This window comes from Vitis riparia, chromosome 9, assembly GCF_004353265.1.
Source record: "Vitis riparia cultivar Riparia Gloire de Montpellier isolate 1030 chromosome 9, EGFV_Vit.rip_1.0, whole genome shotgun sequence".
Lineage (NCBI taxonomy): Eukaryota > Viridiplantae > Streptophyta > Magnoliopsida > Vitales > Vitaceae > Vitis > Vitis riparia.
Window position 1 is genome coordinate 17300555 of NC_048439.1, and position 15001 is coordinate 17315555.

At 33.1% G+C, this 15001-nt stretch overlaps 1 protein-coding gene across 2 annotated transcripts; it reads left to right on the plus strand.

The window, feature by feature from the left end:
* Window positions 1-4910: 4910 nt before the first annotated feature.
* LOC117921410 (magnesium transporter MRS2-1-like) lies at window positions 4911-14750 on the plus strand. 2 transcript variants are annotated; one of them, XM_034839240.1, is made up of 6 exons: window positions 4911-5150; window positions 6892-7501; window positions 12842-12970; window positions 13059-13394; window positions 13495-13542; window positions 14453-14750. In XM_034839240.1, exons 2-6 carry the CDS (start codon window positions 6911-6913, stop codon window positions 14516-14518), a joined length of 1170 nt encoding a protein of 389 aa, XP_034695131.1. In that variant the 5' UTR covers window positions 4911-5150; window positions 6892-6910; the 3' UTR covers window positions 14519-14750. The 2 variants fall into 2 exon arrangements, with proteins under 2 accessions (XP_034695131.1, XP_034695130.1); XM_034839239.1 differs by having other exon boundaries at window positions 4913-5150; window positions 14130-14510.
* The last annotated feature ends 251 nt before the right edge of the window (window positions 14751-15001 follow it).

Here is a 15001-nt window from a genome sequence, read left to right on the forward strand (position 1 = left end):
TAAGGAGTATTGACTCCATCATAATCCAATTCTGAAGTTGATTTAACATTCCACTAAAGACAATCAACTGCACTCTACTACCTTATATAAATAATAATAAGACAAAACTCAGGTTTGACCTACTATTCATTGTATGTAAATTTAACAAGGTAGTGTGATCACCTATCAAGATTAACTCTCAAATCCTTAAGTTATAGATCCCACTTATTATGTGATCAATTGACAAACTCTAGCTCCAATGAGCATATGCCAAATTTCCACTAAAGGAAATACTATGGTCATAGTCTTCTAAACTCCATGTCTTTTAGATCAGTTAAGAGGATGCATTGTCTCAATCCATGAGATATTGGTGCCTCTATTGAGCATATTCATTGCTACCAGCTTCTATCAATAGTGACTCAATCCATGGGGATATATGATCACTTTAGGATCTCACCCATAGGTCAAAACCTCATGTTGACTTTGGCATAGGCTCAATATACTCTCAAGATTGAAAGTTCATGTAGTATAGTAGCTTAGTGAATCATAATAATTGATAGTTCTACGTCATGATTCACATTAGGTTTAATCCAGTGTGCATCAAATGCACTAGTGCACTTATCATGGAAAAATCAACAAGTCATCCCTCTAATTTAAGAGGTAGTGCACTACAATCTTAGATGGATTGTCCAAATCCATGAATCGACTATGGACAACTCATCACTCTACAAGAAACCCATGACTTGGATCTTCTATGCAACTCTTAATGCACCTAAGGCGTACAATACAAGTGGTGTGGGGCATGTATGCTCAAGTAACCAATTAATGCAAATGAGATAATAAAGGGAAACCAAGAAATATAAATAAATGAGTTTTTATCTATTACATCATGTCATGCTTTCTAGGACTCAATCCCAATAGCTTTGTGCATATTCATGCCCATAATCAAGAAAAGTTTGACCTACATGCCTTGAAGTGCATCTTTGTAGAATATTTTGTCACAAAAAAGGGATATACATATTATCACCCATCTTCAAGGAAATTTTTTATCTCCATGGATGTTACTTTTGTTGAAAAATAATCATTTTCTCCACTCTTTATCTTAATTTTGGTAAAATAGAGTAATTTCTTAATTGTAACAATTTCTTAATTTTCATGTAATTAGTAAATTTATCCCTTGATTTTTAGGGATTGATAGGATTGTGATAGGATGTCAAACTCTCCTTAAATAGAATATGTGTATATATTTTCCTTTGGAAAGAATTATTCATAGTAGAAAATAATATTTTTTCCCTTCTAACCCCAACTTATATACATATTTGTACTCATAATTATATATCGAACACAAAATTGATATAATTGTCTAAACTATGAGCTACAAATAATTTTGTGCTACTAGCATTAGTCCCTAACCACTTATGCTAATCCATTTATGTTTGACCACTTTCCTAACATATTTTGTTGGACTGTATCAATCATGGTCCTTGGGTTACATATTAAAGTAGTGACATCTTACCCTTACTTCATAACATAGTCTTAGGTTCAAGAATATAAAGTAGACTTTATAGTAGTCTATTATAGGGGTTCACACAATGTTGGAGTAGGGATCCATCCAACCACTCCCTTTAATAGTCGCAAATAACACATAAAGTATGATATGTATGTTACGACGAAGCTTGTACAAGAGTGGGTGTCACTTTCTAATGTCATATGAATCTTAACCTAGTTTCCTCCCTAAGCGCCTAACTTGAGTTTCTTAACACAATCACTCATCTAACATCTCACATTCGACTTTGTTTAAGCTATATGAATTTATGAAATAATTTTATATTTGACTTTTATGTCTCATCTTAGCCTAGCTAAGGTGACGTTCCAAATATATAGTTTATTTTGCTCACTTTCTTAGCGCCAAAATAAACATCGTCTCATCCTGCTCGCCATCTAAACGCTAGGGTGATTGTAGTGTGAATGGATCAATCTAAACCTGGTGACAATCAAATAATATATGCTAGTGGTATCAATTAAACTAAAAAAGAATCCACATTTATGAGGAATAAACGCATAATATACTCATAAATAAAATGTCAATACAAGAGGAATTACAAATAAAATACATATCAAAGTCTTCACAGTCCTAAACTCCTCGTATGAGTCTAAAAGACATCTCTAACAATAGCTTTAGTAAGTGAATCATCCATCATTCTACTGGTTGAAACATATTTTAGGACTACCTCCCTTTATGCAACAATGTCTCCAATGTAGTGAAAAACGAATATCTGTGTTTGGTTCCACCATGGTATTTATCTCTTCCCTCATAAAAGTCATCAATTTTGTTGATTCAAGTGGAGTTAAAGTTTTTTTCACAAGAAGTAGGCTTATCAAGGTCTAATTAAGTATTCATGAAGATTCCCCTTCAATCTCAAAATGACGATAAGGAATTTGGCCACATTTGCTTCTACATAATTGGAGACCTTGTGAAGAGGCCTTTAGTGGCACATTCCCACTAGGAGGTAAGTCACTCCCACTATCTTTCACAATATCGAGATAGGCTTGTAATTCCCTTTCCTCACTCAAATATTGTGTTGTTTCCTCTTGCAATTCACAGAATTCAAGACTTTTCTTTTACTTCACTAATATTAAGAAAATCATTTTCTATAAAATCAACATTATGTGACTATTTTTCAAATAAAATTGGAAAATTTATTTGTATATTTTCACCCTGAACATAATTTTTTATTTATTATTATTTTTAAGTAATGTCAATTTTAAATTATATCTAAATGTCAAAAAAAAGCATTCGGATGAATTATATATAAAAATTTATCCATTTTTTTTAATAATTAAGAGAAGGTTATAAAAGTAATGTTCAATAATTAAACTCATTTAAATAAGATGTGTTTTTTTTCCTTAACTAAAAAAATATAAAAAAGAAGTCTCACATTTTTTATTATTTAAATCCCAATAAAACCTCATTACTTTTGTCTTTTTTTAAGATAATTAAGTCCTTATTTTTATCATCAAATTAATTTTAACAATTGTCTTAATGAAATACATGGGGACTTGGCAATGATTATAATGATCAACATTTAACTATAGCATAAATAAAAAATGATGGAGCCATCGTTTACTTAGTCATGATCAAATTGACATTCCAATTTTGGTTGAAATGATGTTCACATAACATCATAAACAAATCATCTATATATTATTAAAATTAAAATTTAAAGAATATTTGTAAAAATAATTTAAATAAAAAAAATATATATCTAGCCCTCAATCATCAATTTTTAATGACCTCCAAATGAGAATTTAAAAATAATTATTTTTTAAAATATTCAAATATTTGAAAATGAGTCTCAACTATCCATTTCCAATGACCTCCAAATAAGAATTTAAATATTTGAATATTTAAATATTTGAAATCAATCTCAATGGTCAATTTTAATGACATGGAAATCAAAATTTAAAGTCATAATTTTTTAAAATATTCATATATTTGAATTTTTAAAAGAGGATTAAAACCCACGTGATAAAATGGGATGTTGTCAATTTGAGATGATAATATTACTTGATAATTTGGATTTCATCCAATTCAAATGCCAATAATTGATTTAATACAAGCCTCCTCGCTTGTTCAAATAAACTCATCATTTTACAATTTATGATCATAATTGAATCATAACTCATAAGACATCTTCCATTTTCTCTGGTAAGTTCCATTTTTTAATACACATCAATAAAAGGGTTATAAAAATTTTTAAATTTTAGCATAGATAATTTTATCATCATTTTATTATGATTACAGTAGGTGATTAATTGTTAATAAACCGTAATATTTAGAATGCGTTTGACAGTGTTGTTACTTAAAGTATTTTTAATGAAAGTATTTTCTCTAAAAGCGTTTTTTAGAAAATCATTTATCAAATGTTTTTCTAGAAAATACTATAAGTGATCTTTTTAGCACCAAAAGTTATTTCTTTTCAAAAATATTTTTTTGGCTAAAAACACTTTCTAAAATTACTATCAAATGGACTCTTAGAATGCATTTGGGAGTGATTCTAGAAAGCGTTTTCAGTATTTCTAATACTTGAATGATAAAAATTTTCAAGTATTAGAAATATTAAAAACGCTTCTTAGAATCACCACCAAACAGACTCTTAGTTGTGTAAGTAAATAATTAAAAATGATACTATATATAATGTTATAATATTTAGAGTTAGTTTGATAGTGATTTTAAAGCACTTTTAGAACTGTTTGATAATGATTTTAGAAAACATTTTTAACTTAAAATATGTTTTTTTTTTTTAGAAATACTTGATAAATGAATGATTAGTTTGATAAAATTTAGGGAATATTTTTTAAAATTTTAAAAATCACTTGTAATATTTAAAAATCACTTATAGTATATACTGATAAACACTTAAAATGTAATTTTCTAAAAATATTTTTAGAGAAAATCCTTTGTCAAAAACATTTTTTGATAAAATTAAAAAAATACTTTAAAAAGTGGTGTTGGAATATAATCACTCTTAAATGGAGGGCTTTAGGCATTATTTAGATTTTATTTTTTTAAGTTTAAAAAAAATTTATTTTTTAAATCATATTTTGTTAACAAAGTAGAAATACAACTAAAATTCATGATTTTACTAATAATTCCGTACGACATGAATTACATGCCAGGCTTTCAAAACTAGGACAAGCCGACGACAAGAAAAAGAACCGCAAGGTAACCGTACAAGTTACAACTTGAGGGAAATTAGAAAGAAGGGCAGCCACAAGTGGGTAAATAATTTACACAGATATTCACTTTCTCAGGATGACGTGGCGTCACGTGATTGGATAACGAAGGCACGTGGGGAGAAAACTTACTGGAGCGGATCCTGAAACTCCTCAAACTCAAACTGACTTCTACCCATTCAAATTTCTTTCTCTTTGCTTTGGTCGGTTCCTCTCAGGCCTTAAACGACGTCGTTTGTACGGGAATACCCGCTTCTCCCCAACAGCACCCTGAATTGCTCCCTGCTTCCCACCTGTCATCTCTCTGTTTTCCAATCTAGGGTTTCAGAATTCTTCAGTGGGTCGATTTCATCCTGCGCTGGACGATCAAGGCTCCTGATTCAGTTTGCGATCAGAACCCTAGGTTTCTGAAACGATCAACGACGTCATTGGAGGTAATCTTGTATATATATATATATATATTTTTTTTTCTGTTTGGTTTCTTAGAAAATGGTGGAAAAGGAAAATTGGAGGTTTTAATTGAGGGGGAAAAACGGCAATCAACTCTGCTGAGTGGTTTGTTTTCTTAGAAAACGAGATACGGAAATTTGTAAAATAAAGGAAAGTAGAACTTTGAGTTTTAGGCGATTTTGTTATTTTTGTTTATGAGAATTGAGAACAACTCAACAAAGCATAATAGTTGTATTCGGTCCAATTGAGTCAGTTTTTCTACCGTTCTCAGTGATGAAATTTTTTGGTTTAAGATTCTGATTTTTCTTTTTAATTTCATGTTCCTACATTTCCTTGGGTACCAAACGGAATCTAAATAAATGCAGAATTTCCTGAATGCCCGGCCTGAATAGTTGTGATATATGGATTTTTGTGTTATTAACTGAGCAAAGGTCTCCAAACCGTCTATCTTTTCACCATATTTGTTGAATTGGAATGATCATTGAGATTTGCACTTTGAGGGCAATGTCAGATGAAAATTTTGTGGAACATCCTTAGTAAATAAATTTGTGCATTCTTGATAGAGGACCATAGATTTTCTTTTCACTTTCTTGTTTCCATCTTGATCTCATTTCTCTGTTGATTACTCTTTTTTTAAGTTTAATTTTTTTAATATTGCTGTCCATCATTTACATGTTAATTATGGTTAATGTTAATCTCAATTTGTCTTGGACCTTTCTCATATTGTTTTTGTATGTGTCTTGAATTGTTTATTTTGGTTGATCTTGTAGCTTGTTCAATAGATGTGGCAATCCATTCTTATCACTTCTTTAGGGGACACTAATATCTGTTTGGTTATAGTTCTGGTCCAAAATGATCATGGGAAATATTATGGAACCTTAAGAAAAGTAGCTTTGGGAACTGCTGGGGTTGGGTCCTGGTTTGATAAAACATAATAAGAAAACATGAAATAGTCAATCCCTAACTAGAAATTACCATTTCAGTTGGCAGGTGGAATGTCATTCCATGTTTAAAACCCACACACAACAAGATGGGTTGGTGATATAGGCAAGTTAGATTTATTTTTATTTTTTTCTCTCTTAATAATAGTTTTGTTTTGCCTTTGTCACTTTGTATGCAAAATTTCCTGCCATCTTCTAAGCATAGTTCTTTTTCTTCATAAGTAGGATGTACTGTTTCTTTTTGTATTTATCTTATTTTTGTCTTTTTCTTTTTCTTCTTTATATATATATATGTATGTATGTATGTATGTATGTATGTAAGTATGTATGTATACATATTATTTTTATTATTATTTTGGGTTTTTGTTGTTTTTTTTTGTGCTGTTAGTATTGGGTTTAGTTGAAATCACTTTTAATGTCAGAATCTCATATAAAAAAAAGGCTTGTTTTTAAGGACCAAAGGCTAAGATGATGATTTTAAGATGCATGGCACTTTTTACCATAGGATTGTATGCTTACCAATCAATGGTTGGTCCATCTTTGTAAAAGAATAGACCAATGAATTATTGGCATAATTATATCTTGGTTACTCTGATATTATTACCATTATTTAGTGGTAGTAAGTGCCTTCCTGATATAGTTTTCTATCTCATGATTACTTAAGAATTCATTCATGTAATAATAATAAAAGACAATAATAGTAGTAGTAGTTGTTATCGTTGTTACAATTATTATTATTTTTACTATTAGGAGTGGGTTTATTCATGTCTTGTACCTGTCTCAGCCTTGAAAGATTTTCATTAATGGCGGATCTCAAAGAACGCCTGCTGCCACCAAAACCTGCATCAGCTGTGAATCTTAGAGAAGCGTCATATCGACCAACTGCCTCTGGGCGTCAGCCTTTTCAAGGCATGGATTTTCTAGGACTGAAGAAGCGTGGCCAAGGTGTTCGATCATGGATACGTGTCGATGCATCGGGAAATTCCCAGATTATTGAGGTTGACAAGTTCACTGTTATGCGCCGCTGTGATCTTCCTGCTCGTGATCTTCGCCTACTAGATCCACTGTTTGTTTACCCCTCAACAATTCTTGGTAGAGAGAAGGCTATTGTTGTAAATCTAGAGCAGATTCGATGTATTATCACAGCTGATGAGGTTCTGCTCTTGAACTCCCTTGATAGCTATGTATTGCAGTATGTGGTGGAGTTACAACGGCGATTGACAGCACCTGCAATGGGTGAGGGTTGGCAAATGGAAGATGCTGACTTGAACCGAAGGAGAGGATGTAGCAATTTTGACAATGGGTTCGTGAACACATCACCTGATTACTTACCTTTTGAGTTCAGGGCTCTTGAAGTTGCCTTGGAGGCAGCTTGCACATTTCTTGATGCTCAGGTATGTGCATGAATTCACCAAATTCTAGGACTTAATTCTGTGTGTGTGCGTTGGTGGTGGTGAAAGTGTGGGTCGGGTGGGGGATGGTGCTCCATGTGTGTATTGACAGCCTACTAAAATCAGTGCTGTCGACTTAACCAGGATAATTTCACCTCACTTGAGGCAAACCAATTGTGATTGTGGAATTTTTATGGTATACCTTTTTGATGCATAATACCCACCTTCAAGATTTTTATGTATTAGCTTCAGTTTACACGTCAGTCATGTACAGACATAGAACCAACTAATTGAAATTTATGTAAGTTTAGAACCCAAAGCTCAAGTATCGATGTAAGGGTATGGTCTTAAACACTGTTGCCGAGTTGAAATTTTGTTGCTTAGCAAGTGTCAACAATCATGGGATTTTATGGAGTAAGAAAGGTGCAAAACCATGACTTTGTATTGGTAAATGTTTATCTGTGTGCATTAGTTAGGTTTTTCTCAGTACACTCTTATATCTCAACATTTTAAACTATCTAGGGCCATGCTTGCTTTATTTATTTATTTTTGTTTCTTGTTAAACCAAAGACTAATGTGGCTTTTTTCATGACCTGAATCCATACTTTTCTTTGTATTTCCTTAGCTTTGAAAAATGTTTTTGTACATAATTAGAAGGTATATACGGTGGCATGGTGCTTCTTCAGGATTCACATAAAAGATGTTACTATTGCTCTATTCTAAATCTCATGGGCAGTGATTGGTGAATGGTCTTTAACAAGGAATATCTTGACACATGTGGTAAAGGGTTGGGGAGGGTTTATGGGAGGTTTCAAGTTCAAGTCCCAATGGGGACAAAATTTACCTATCAGAAAAAAAGAAAAAAAAGGAAGGAATACCGTGGTATCTACATTTAGTCATCTAAATGTCTCTTTTGTTGGTTTTAAGCAGTTTATTCATAGCAATATGCATTGCCTTGAAAAATGGTTATGTACATTTATTAATGTGGGGGCCACATGTGTAAGCCAAGTTTGTTCTTTGTCAACCCAATTTGAGCCCCACTATACCTGGTCAATTGTAGGTTGTTTTGTTTATTGACCTTAATTCATGAACCTAGCCAATGGATAGCTAACTAGCTAAAGTTTAAATCTTAATTTGCAAACCATGATGACAAGAAAGGCTTGCCAGGGACAGAAAGGAAGAGTGAAAGAGGGTTTCATTTCTTTAGTCATCATAGTTTGGCTTCTTTAGTCTTGGTTGCTGTATCTTCAGTTTTCAGAATTAACTAAGCTACATGCCTATGCCTATGACAACTTTTTCATAGGCAACCATGCAAAATGGTTAGATCCTACTTGAACCAACCTGTCATGGGAGGTAAAAATGACCCCAGTATTGGATTGATATTGAAGCACCTTTTGTCTTCTTTCCCACTTAGCTGATCTAGGCACATAATGGGATCTGCCTCCACCTGTCATTATTTATGTTAAACATCTTAACTTCCAATTATTTGAATTATGAACTGCAAGTGGTGGCACTTAAAAGCCAGAGTAGGAATGTGTCTTTTTAGTGTTATTTGTTTTTGGCTGTGTTCTTTTGTTTTCTTTTGTAAAGAGGCTACCAAAAAGAAAAGAATGCTTTTCAAGAGGTTTCAACTTTCAATGATCTGGTTCCCATGGGGTGCTATGATAGATAACCACAGATTCCTATTTTTGTGGTTATCTCTATGAGGGGGATAATAAGTCTTAGTTTAGGTCTTTTCAGTTTTTAAGTGCCAAAAGTGCTTGTTTGACTGAAGGCTTCTCACTGCCATCTTAAATTAAGCAAGGCTTTGCTTTGGTGCTTTGACTTATTGAAGTGTTTGGAATGCACTTGGCAAATCAAAGAACCACTTAACCTTTATTCATGAGCACAATTCCAAAATTCTAAAGAAAACAGCAGAAGTTGGTGTCTGTGTATGAACCTTCACTGAGATAGCTCATATGCCTTTTTACTCAGATTCACAAGAAAACCCAATTACTGATGATACATAAGGTTTTCAATATCCATAAAATTAAAATAAAAATAAAAATGTCTTAGTTAGTTCCTTCTTTAATGCTATATCTTCTTCCACCTACTTTGTTCCTTTTTGTTTATGTAAACTTCATTTTGGAAATCCAAATTCTCACCAAAATTAAAGGCCTTTGAATAGCTTGTGGCAAATCAGTAGGTCAATATCAATGATTTTCTCCAAACAAGAAGGTCTAACAAAAACTTTTAGCTCAGAGTGTTATGTTATGTGCAGTGGGGAATCTGTTGATCATGTTCTTTTGTGGGAGATTTTTTTTATCCCTGTGAGTTCTAGTGAGTGTTGTCCTATCCAATTTGAATTGTGTAGATAGAGTTTCCATCTTCAGACTAGTACACACCTGTTTTCCTTTTTTTATCAGGCTTTGTATAGAGGCTTTTGTACTTGTCAGAATGATTTGCCATCCTTCTTTGTATTTATTATTTCAATATGAAATGGTTGTTTTTAGTTAATTAATTAATTAGTAATTTTTTTTTAAATGATTCTTCAAGATCCACATAAGTTGATGCTTTGCTAACTGCACCTGGTTTGCAAGAAAATAGTTGTGGAAATTTACTGAAAACATGTGGAGATATTCGTTAAACCTTCAGTAAATGCTAAGCGGGATCTTAGCACACTGCTGTAACTTGAGCACACAGAACACTGAAACCACCCTTGGAAATTAATAGGCTGATTATCAAAGAGCTCTTATGTCAAGGTTCCTTTTATTTGTTGAATAAATATGATTTATTTTTGAAGTTGCAGTATGAGGTTTTTGCAGGAGATGGTTCTAGATTGAGACAGCTACTTGATCCAAAGTTTCTGTGAGTTGTACCTTCCTAAACAAGTTCTCAGACATAAGATTTAGAAGAGGTAAGAAAAAGACCTAACCAATTCTAATCCATCAAATAGTAATCCAGAACCAGATGGAAGGCGGGCATGGGAATTGAGGTCCAAAAACCATACAGGGAGTTTAAGTCAATGAAATGATTTGAAATCAAGCTTAATTTTATCTAATATAATAATAGTTTCTTATAACCACCCCTACCCTCAAACCAACAAAAAAAAGAAAAAAGGAGGGAGGAATCAAATGAGAGAAACTTGTATAGAAGATATAATTAAGTTATAATGAATATGAGTGCTGACTGCTGGAAAAGTTTTATATAGATTAAAAGAAAATATTTGGGAATGATGCTATGAATCATGACAGGAAAAAGCTTTGGGAAACATGACAAGAAGGTTTATAACAACATTTCTTTCTTGAGTTTCCAAGTGCCCTAAACATTTTTCCCAAAGCATAAAGTGTTTCAGAAAGGTCTCACTAGAGTTTCCAAAAATTTACTGACAAGTTCTAATAAAGGGTAACCAAGAACTTTGTGAGGACTCTGCAATGATATATGCTCTTTGGGAATTGCTATCTAGCCATGAAATTACTAGTCAAGGTTGCCATCCTAATGGGTCTGAGAGATATGTTGCTTACCTGTGTTGGTTCTATGCTAGATACAGAGATTGGGTTACAGTCGTACATAGGAAAAAAAAATGCAAATTTGGTGCTCTCACTATGATAAAATGAGAGGGAGTGAAGTGTTTTGGAAGTCAGGTCCAGGATTTGCCAAGAGAACAAGACGTTTTTCTCCTAGGATTTTTTCCATTGAGAAAAAGGTGACACTTTGAATACACATTCATGTTGTACCTTCTTTGCTACGCTACATAATCTCCAACTTGGTGGACAAGCTCTAAATTGCTTGGCTATGACAAGAAAGTGAGGAAGTTGTTGCATCGAATGCAACATTGTAATTGTCTGCTTCTCTTGTTCAGTCCTCAACCTGCTATTACTCGTTTGAACCATCCTACCATTACTTGCCTTCAAAACATTATTTTAGGTCTTATTTCTTGATTACTGGATTTCCCTAATGTCCATCATGGATTGGTGATGTTGGTGTCTTTTGAATGCATTTCTTGCAATTTTCATTTAGTGTCCTTACTGGTGTTATTCATTGCCTTGCAATAGATGGCAAGGCCATCTTTTCCAACAATATTTTCTTCCTTTATATTGAAATCCTAACAGAGTTTGAGGTTGTGGGGTTGGTGGTAGTTAATATTACAGGTTACTTCACATATACTTTTCAGGAGTTTAATTATGACATCTCTTTGAATTCTATATTATTAATAGAGACATTTGATAGGCTGATAGCTTCATATTTGATGTTACAAGCTGGACAGGCATATGTTCTCCAACTTTGAGATAGTATCATGTTCTTGCATTTGACAGTTTTTATATGAAGTGCAGAATATTTAGGCAGGAGACAAATTATAATAGAAAATAGAAACTGGATGCATGGAACTGCCACACATCAGAAGATGAATCCACATAAAAGGTGGCCAGGTGAAAGAAAATTGCTTGAGAAGATAAAATCATGTAAAAAATGAAAATAGTAAGTTAGCACTTAAATGGACTGTTTTGGCTACTGCTTGTCTCCTTGTCCACTCAACTTCATTGAACTGGGGGCTTTATCTTTCTGATGATTAGACATCTGTTTCTCCCTTTTAAAAGGAAATTTCTATAATTGGATTATATGTGGAAGGAGCCAAAAGAACCAACAATGTAAAAACCTGTTGTTGAAATACTTGGTGAAGATCTTTTTAACAGAATATTAAGCTTCTTGACTGTTTTTGTCAATTGAAATTAGAGTGATTTTTTTTTTAATTCATTTCATTTCGTTGGATGAACAATTCACTTCTGCTTGCACATCAATATCATTGCTGATCATGCATTTCATCGTAATGTTTCTGTCATGTGCTTTTGGTGACTGGACTTGATACTGCTCCCTTTTATTTTCTTTATTTTTCCAAGGTCCAAAAAAACTAATAATGGAGTTCCACATTCTGTTGCAGTTACAAATTCACAATGTTGTTAAAATATTTAGTAACAGAAGTATTTCTTGGATTAACATGAAGTTTCTCAATTGCTTTTGACAACTGGAATTAGACCAGTCTCATTTCATTCACAAAAGGAATTATATCATGTATGCATTAATCTCTTTACAGATCCTGCATTTAACTTGTCTTTGTAAAGCATGTGTTCCTGTTGGATACTTCTTGCTGCATGTATCTTATCCTACTTATTTATTAGATGGAAAATACGAGAAAAGCTATACCAAGAATTGGTTCAATTGAGCTGCTAGTATTCTTTATTTATATGTTGATACAATAGCTCGTTTGATCATGCTCCCACTTGTCAAAACTTAGATAATCTTAGCAAAGTTGAACTACCAAACCTTGTAAGTCATCTGATCTAGGCAGTTATCCTAATCAATCAGGCAGCTGAATTAGAAATTGAAGCATATCCTCTGCTGGATGAACTTACATCAAAGATCAGTACCTTAAACTTGGAACGTGCACGTCGATTGAAAAGCAGACTTGTTGCTTTGACTCGAAGAGTTCAAAAGGTAATACATCTCCACATTTCATCTTCTTTGTGTCATCAAAGTAAATGGTTGCCAAAATCAAATTTCTTTCTGGATTTTATTGGTATAGGTTAGGGATGAGATAGAGCAATTAATGGATGATGATGGAGACATGGCTGAAATGTATCTCACCGAGAAGAAAAGGCGGATGGAATCATCATTCTATGGTGAGCAGTCTTTGATGGGATACAGATCAATTGATGGTGCACTCTCTGTTTCTGCTCCAGTTTCTCCTGTTTCTTCACCTCCTGAGACACGGAGGCTTGAAAAAAGCTTAAGCGTTACAAGAAGCCGGCATGAAAGTATGAAGAGTTCAGAGAGTGCAACAGAGAGTATAGAAGAGTTGGAGATGTTGTTGGAAGCATATTTTGTTGTCATTGATAGCACCCTCAACAAGCTAACTTCGGTATCCTGCATCTTTCTTTACATTTGTAGACCCTTGTCTTTTAATATACTTCAGGTGGGGTGGAGAAAATTTATTAGTTAGTTTCTTCATGTCGTTTCAGCTGAAGGAATACATTGATGACACAGAAGATTTCATTAACATTCAGCTGGTACGTGTTGTTTCTTTCTTATATGCTTGGTTCCGAGAAAGTATTAAGAAAAGAAAAAAAAAATTGCTATTAAAAATTATTTCTCATATTTGATTTTACTATGAAAAATATTTTAAAAAGTAAAGATAATTAAAATTATTTAAAAACTTGTGCAATTTCAAATTATTTTATATAAAACAGTAAAATAAATGAGTTTGAAGTTGCATAATTCCTTCACTTCTTCTTTCCTTATATTTTTCTTCTATATTTTTTTTCTCGCCTTTTCCCACAAATTTTCTGAGAACCAAACATAGCCTAAAGCACTGTTCTAAAACTTGACAAAACATGTGTCCTTTATATGTTAGGTGAATCTAATTGAAGTGCACATGGGTTGATAATGTGCATGAAAAACACCAAATTAGGGTTTGAGTCTTGTTACCCTTTCCTAAATGGCAACAGAAATTTCATTTCACAGACCAAGAACCCTAGAATGACTTTTTTTCTGTGCTGAGTGTCCATTTTATCACATTGGAACAGCCATGGTCATGATTTTCATATTGTTTGATCTTTTAGAGAGACATTAGACGTATCTGTTATTTTGCTCACAGGATAATGTCCGAAACCAGCTGATCCAATTTGAGCTACTACTCACAACAGCAACTTTTGTTGTTGCCATCTTTGGGGTTGTAGCAGGCATATTTGGTATGAATTTTGAAATACCAATGTTCGATGACCCGGGTGCATTCAAGTGGGTTCTTATAATCACAGGAATATGTGGAATCATTATATTCTGTTCATTTGTGTGGTTTTTCAAATACAGAAGACTCATGCCGCTGTAGATGGATAGTGAAATTGCAGTTAGGAAAATGGAAAGAATATATTTAGTATTACCATTATCATCATCATCATTGTTGTTCTTGTACTTTTGTAGATCAAACCAATAATTGAAAATCAAAAGATGGCACTCTCAGAGCAATTCTTTCTGGTAAGAATTTAGATCTTCATTGTTTTTATTCCCTGTAAATTATTACATGAAAAGTTGCTCCTAATTCACACAGGCAGGACTTCCTGGATATGCCTTTCTCTTTTTCCCTTTATATCCTGGCCTGTATGGGATTCAGGAACACTGAAAGGAATTTGTAAGTAATTATCAGAAGAAACCCTAAGAGAGAGATAGAGAGTGTTAAATCATCTCATTCAAAGAGTCCATATTTCTGAGTTGTTGATGGTTCCTTGTATGGGAGATTTTGAGAGAGAGAGATGTTGACGGTTCCTTGTATGGAAGATTTTGAGAGAGAGAGATGCTGACGGTTCCTTGTTTAAAAGAGGATAAAATAAGTTCAAATGATTAAAAAAATGTCGCATCTTTTGGAAGATGTTTCATGGTGATGGTTAAGGTTCAGCTTCAGCTTCAGCTTTCAATTAACAAAATTAAAAAGACCAAAGGCCTAAGTATTGATAAATCAAAGTTGTTGAGCTC

Bases quoted from the DNA above. Each gene is read 5' to 3' on its own strand.
- LOC117921410 (XM_034839239.1), top strand. From the start codon at position 6,911: ATGGCGGATCTCAAAGAACGCCTGCTGCCACCAAAACCTGCATCAGCT. The intron at 7,502-12,841 runs GTATGTGCATGA...CTAATCAATCAG, and splicing joins GCACATTTCTTGATGCTCAG to GCAGCTGAATTAGAAATTGA. The intron at 13,395-13,494 runs GTATCCTGCATC...ATGTCGTTTCAG, and splicing joins CCCTCAACAAGCTAACTTCG to CTGAAGGAATACATTGATGA.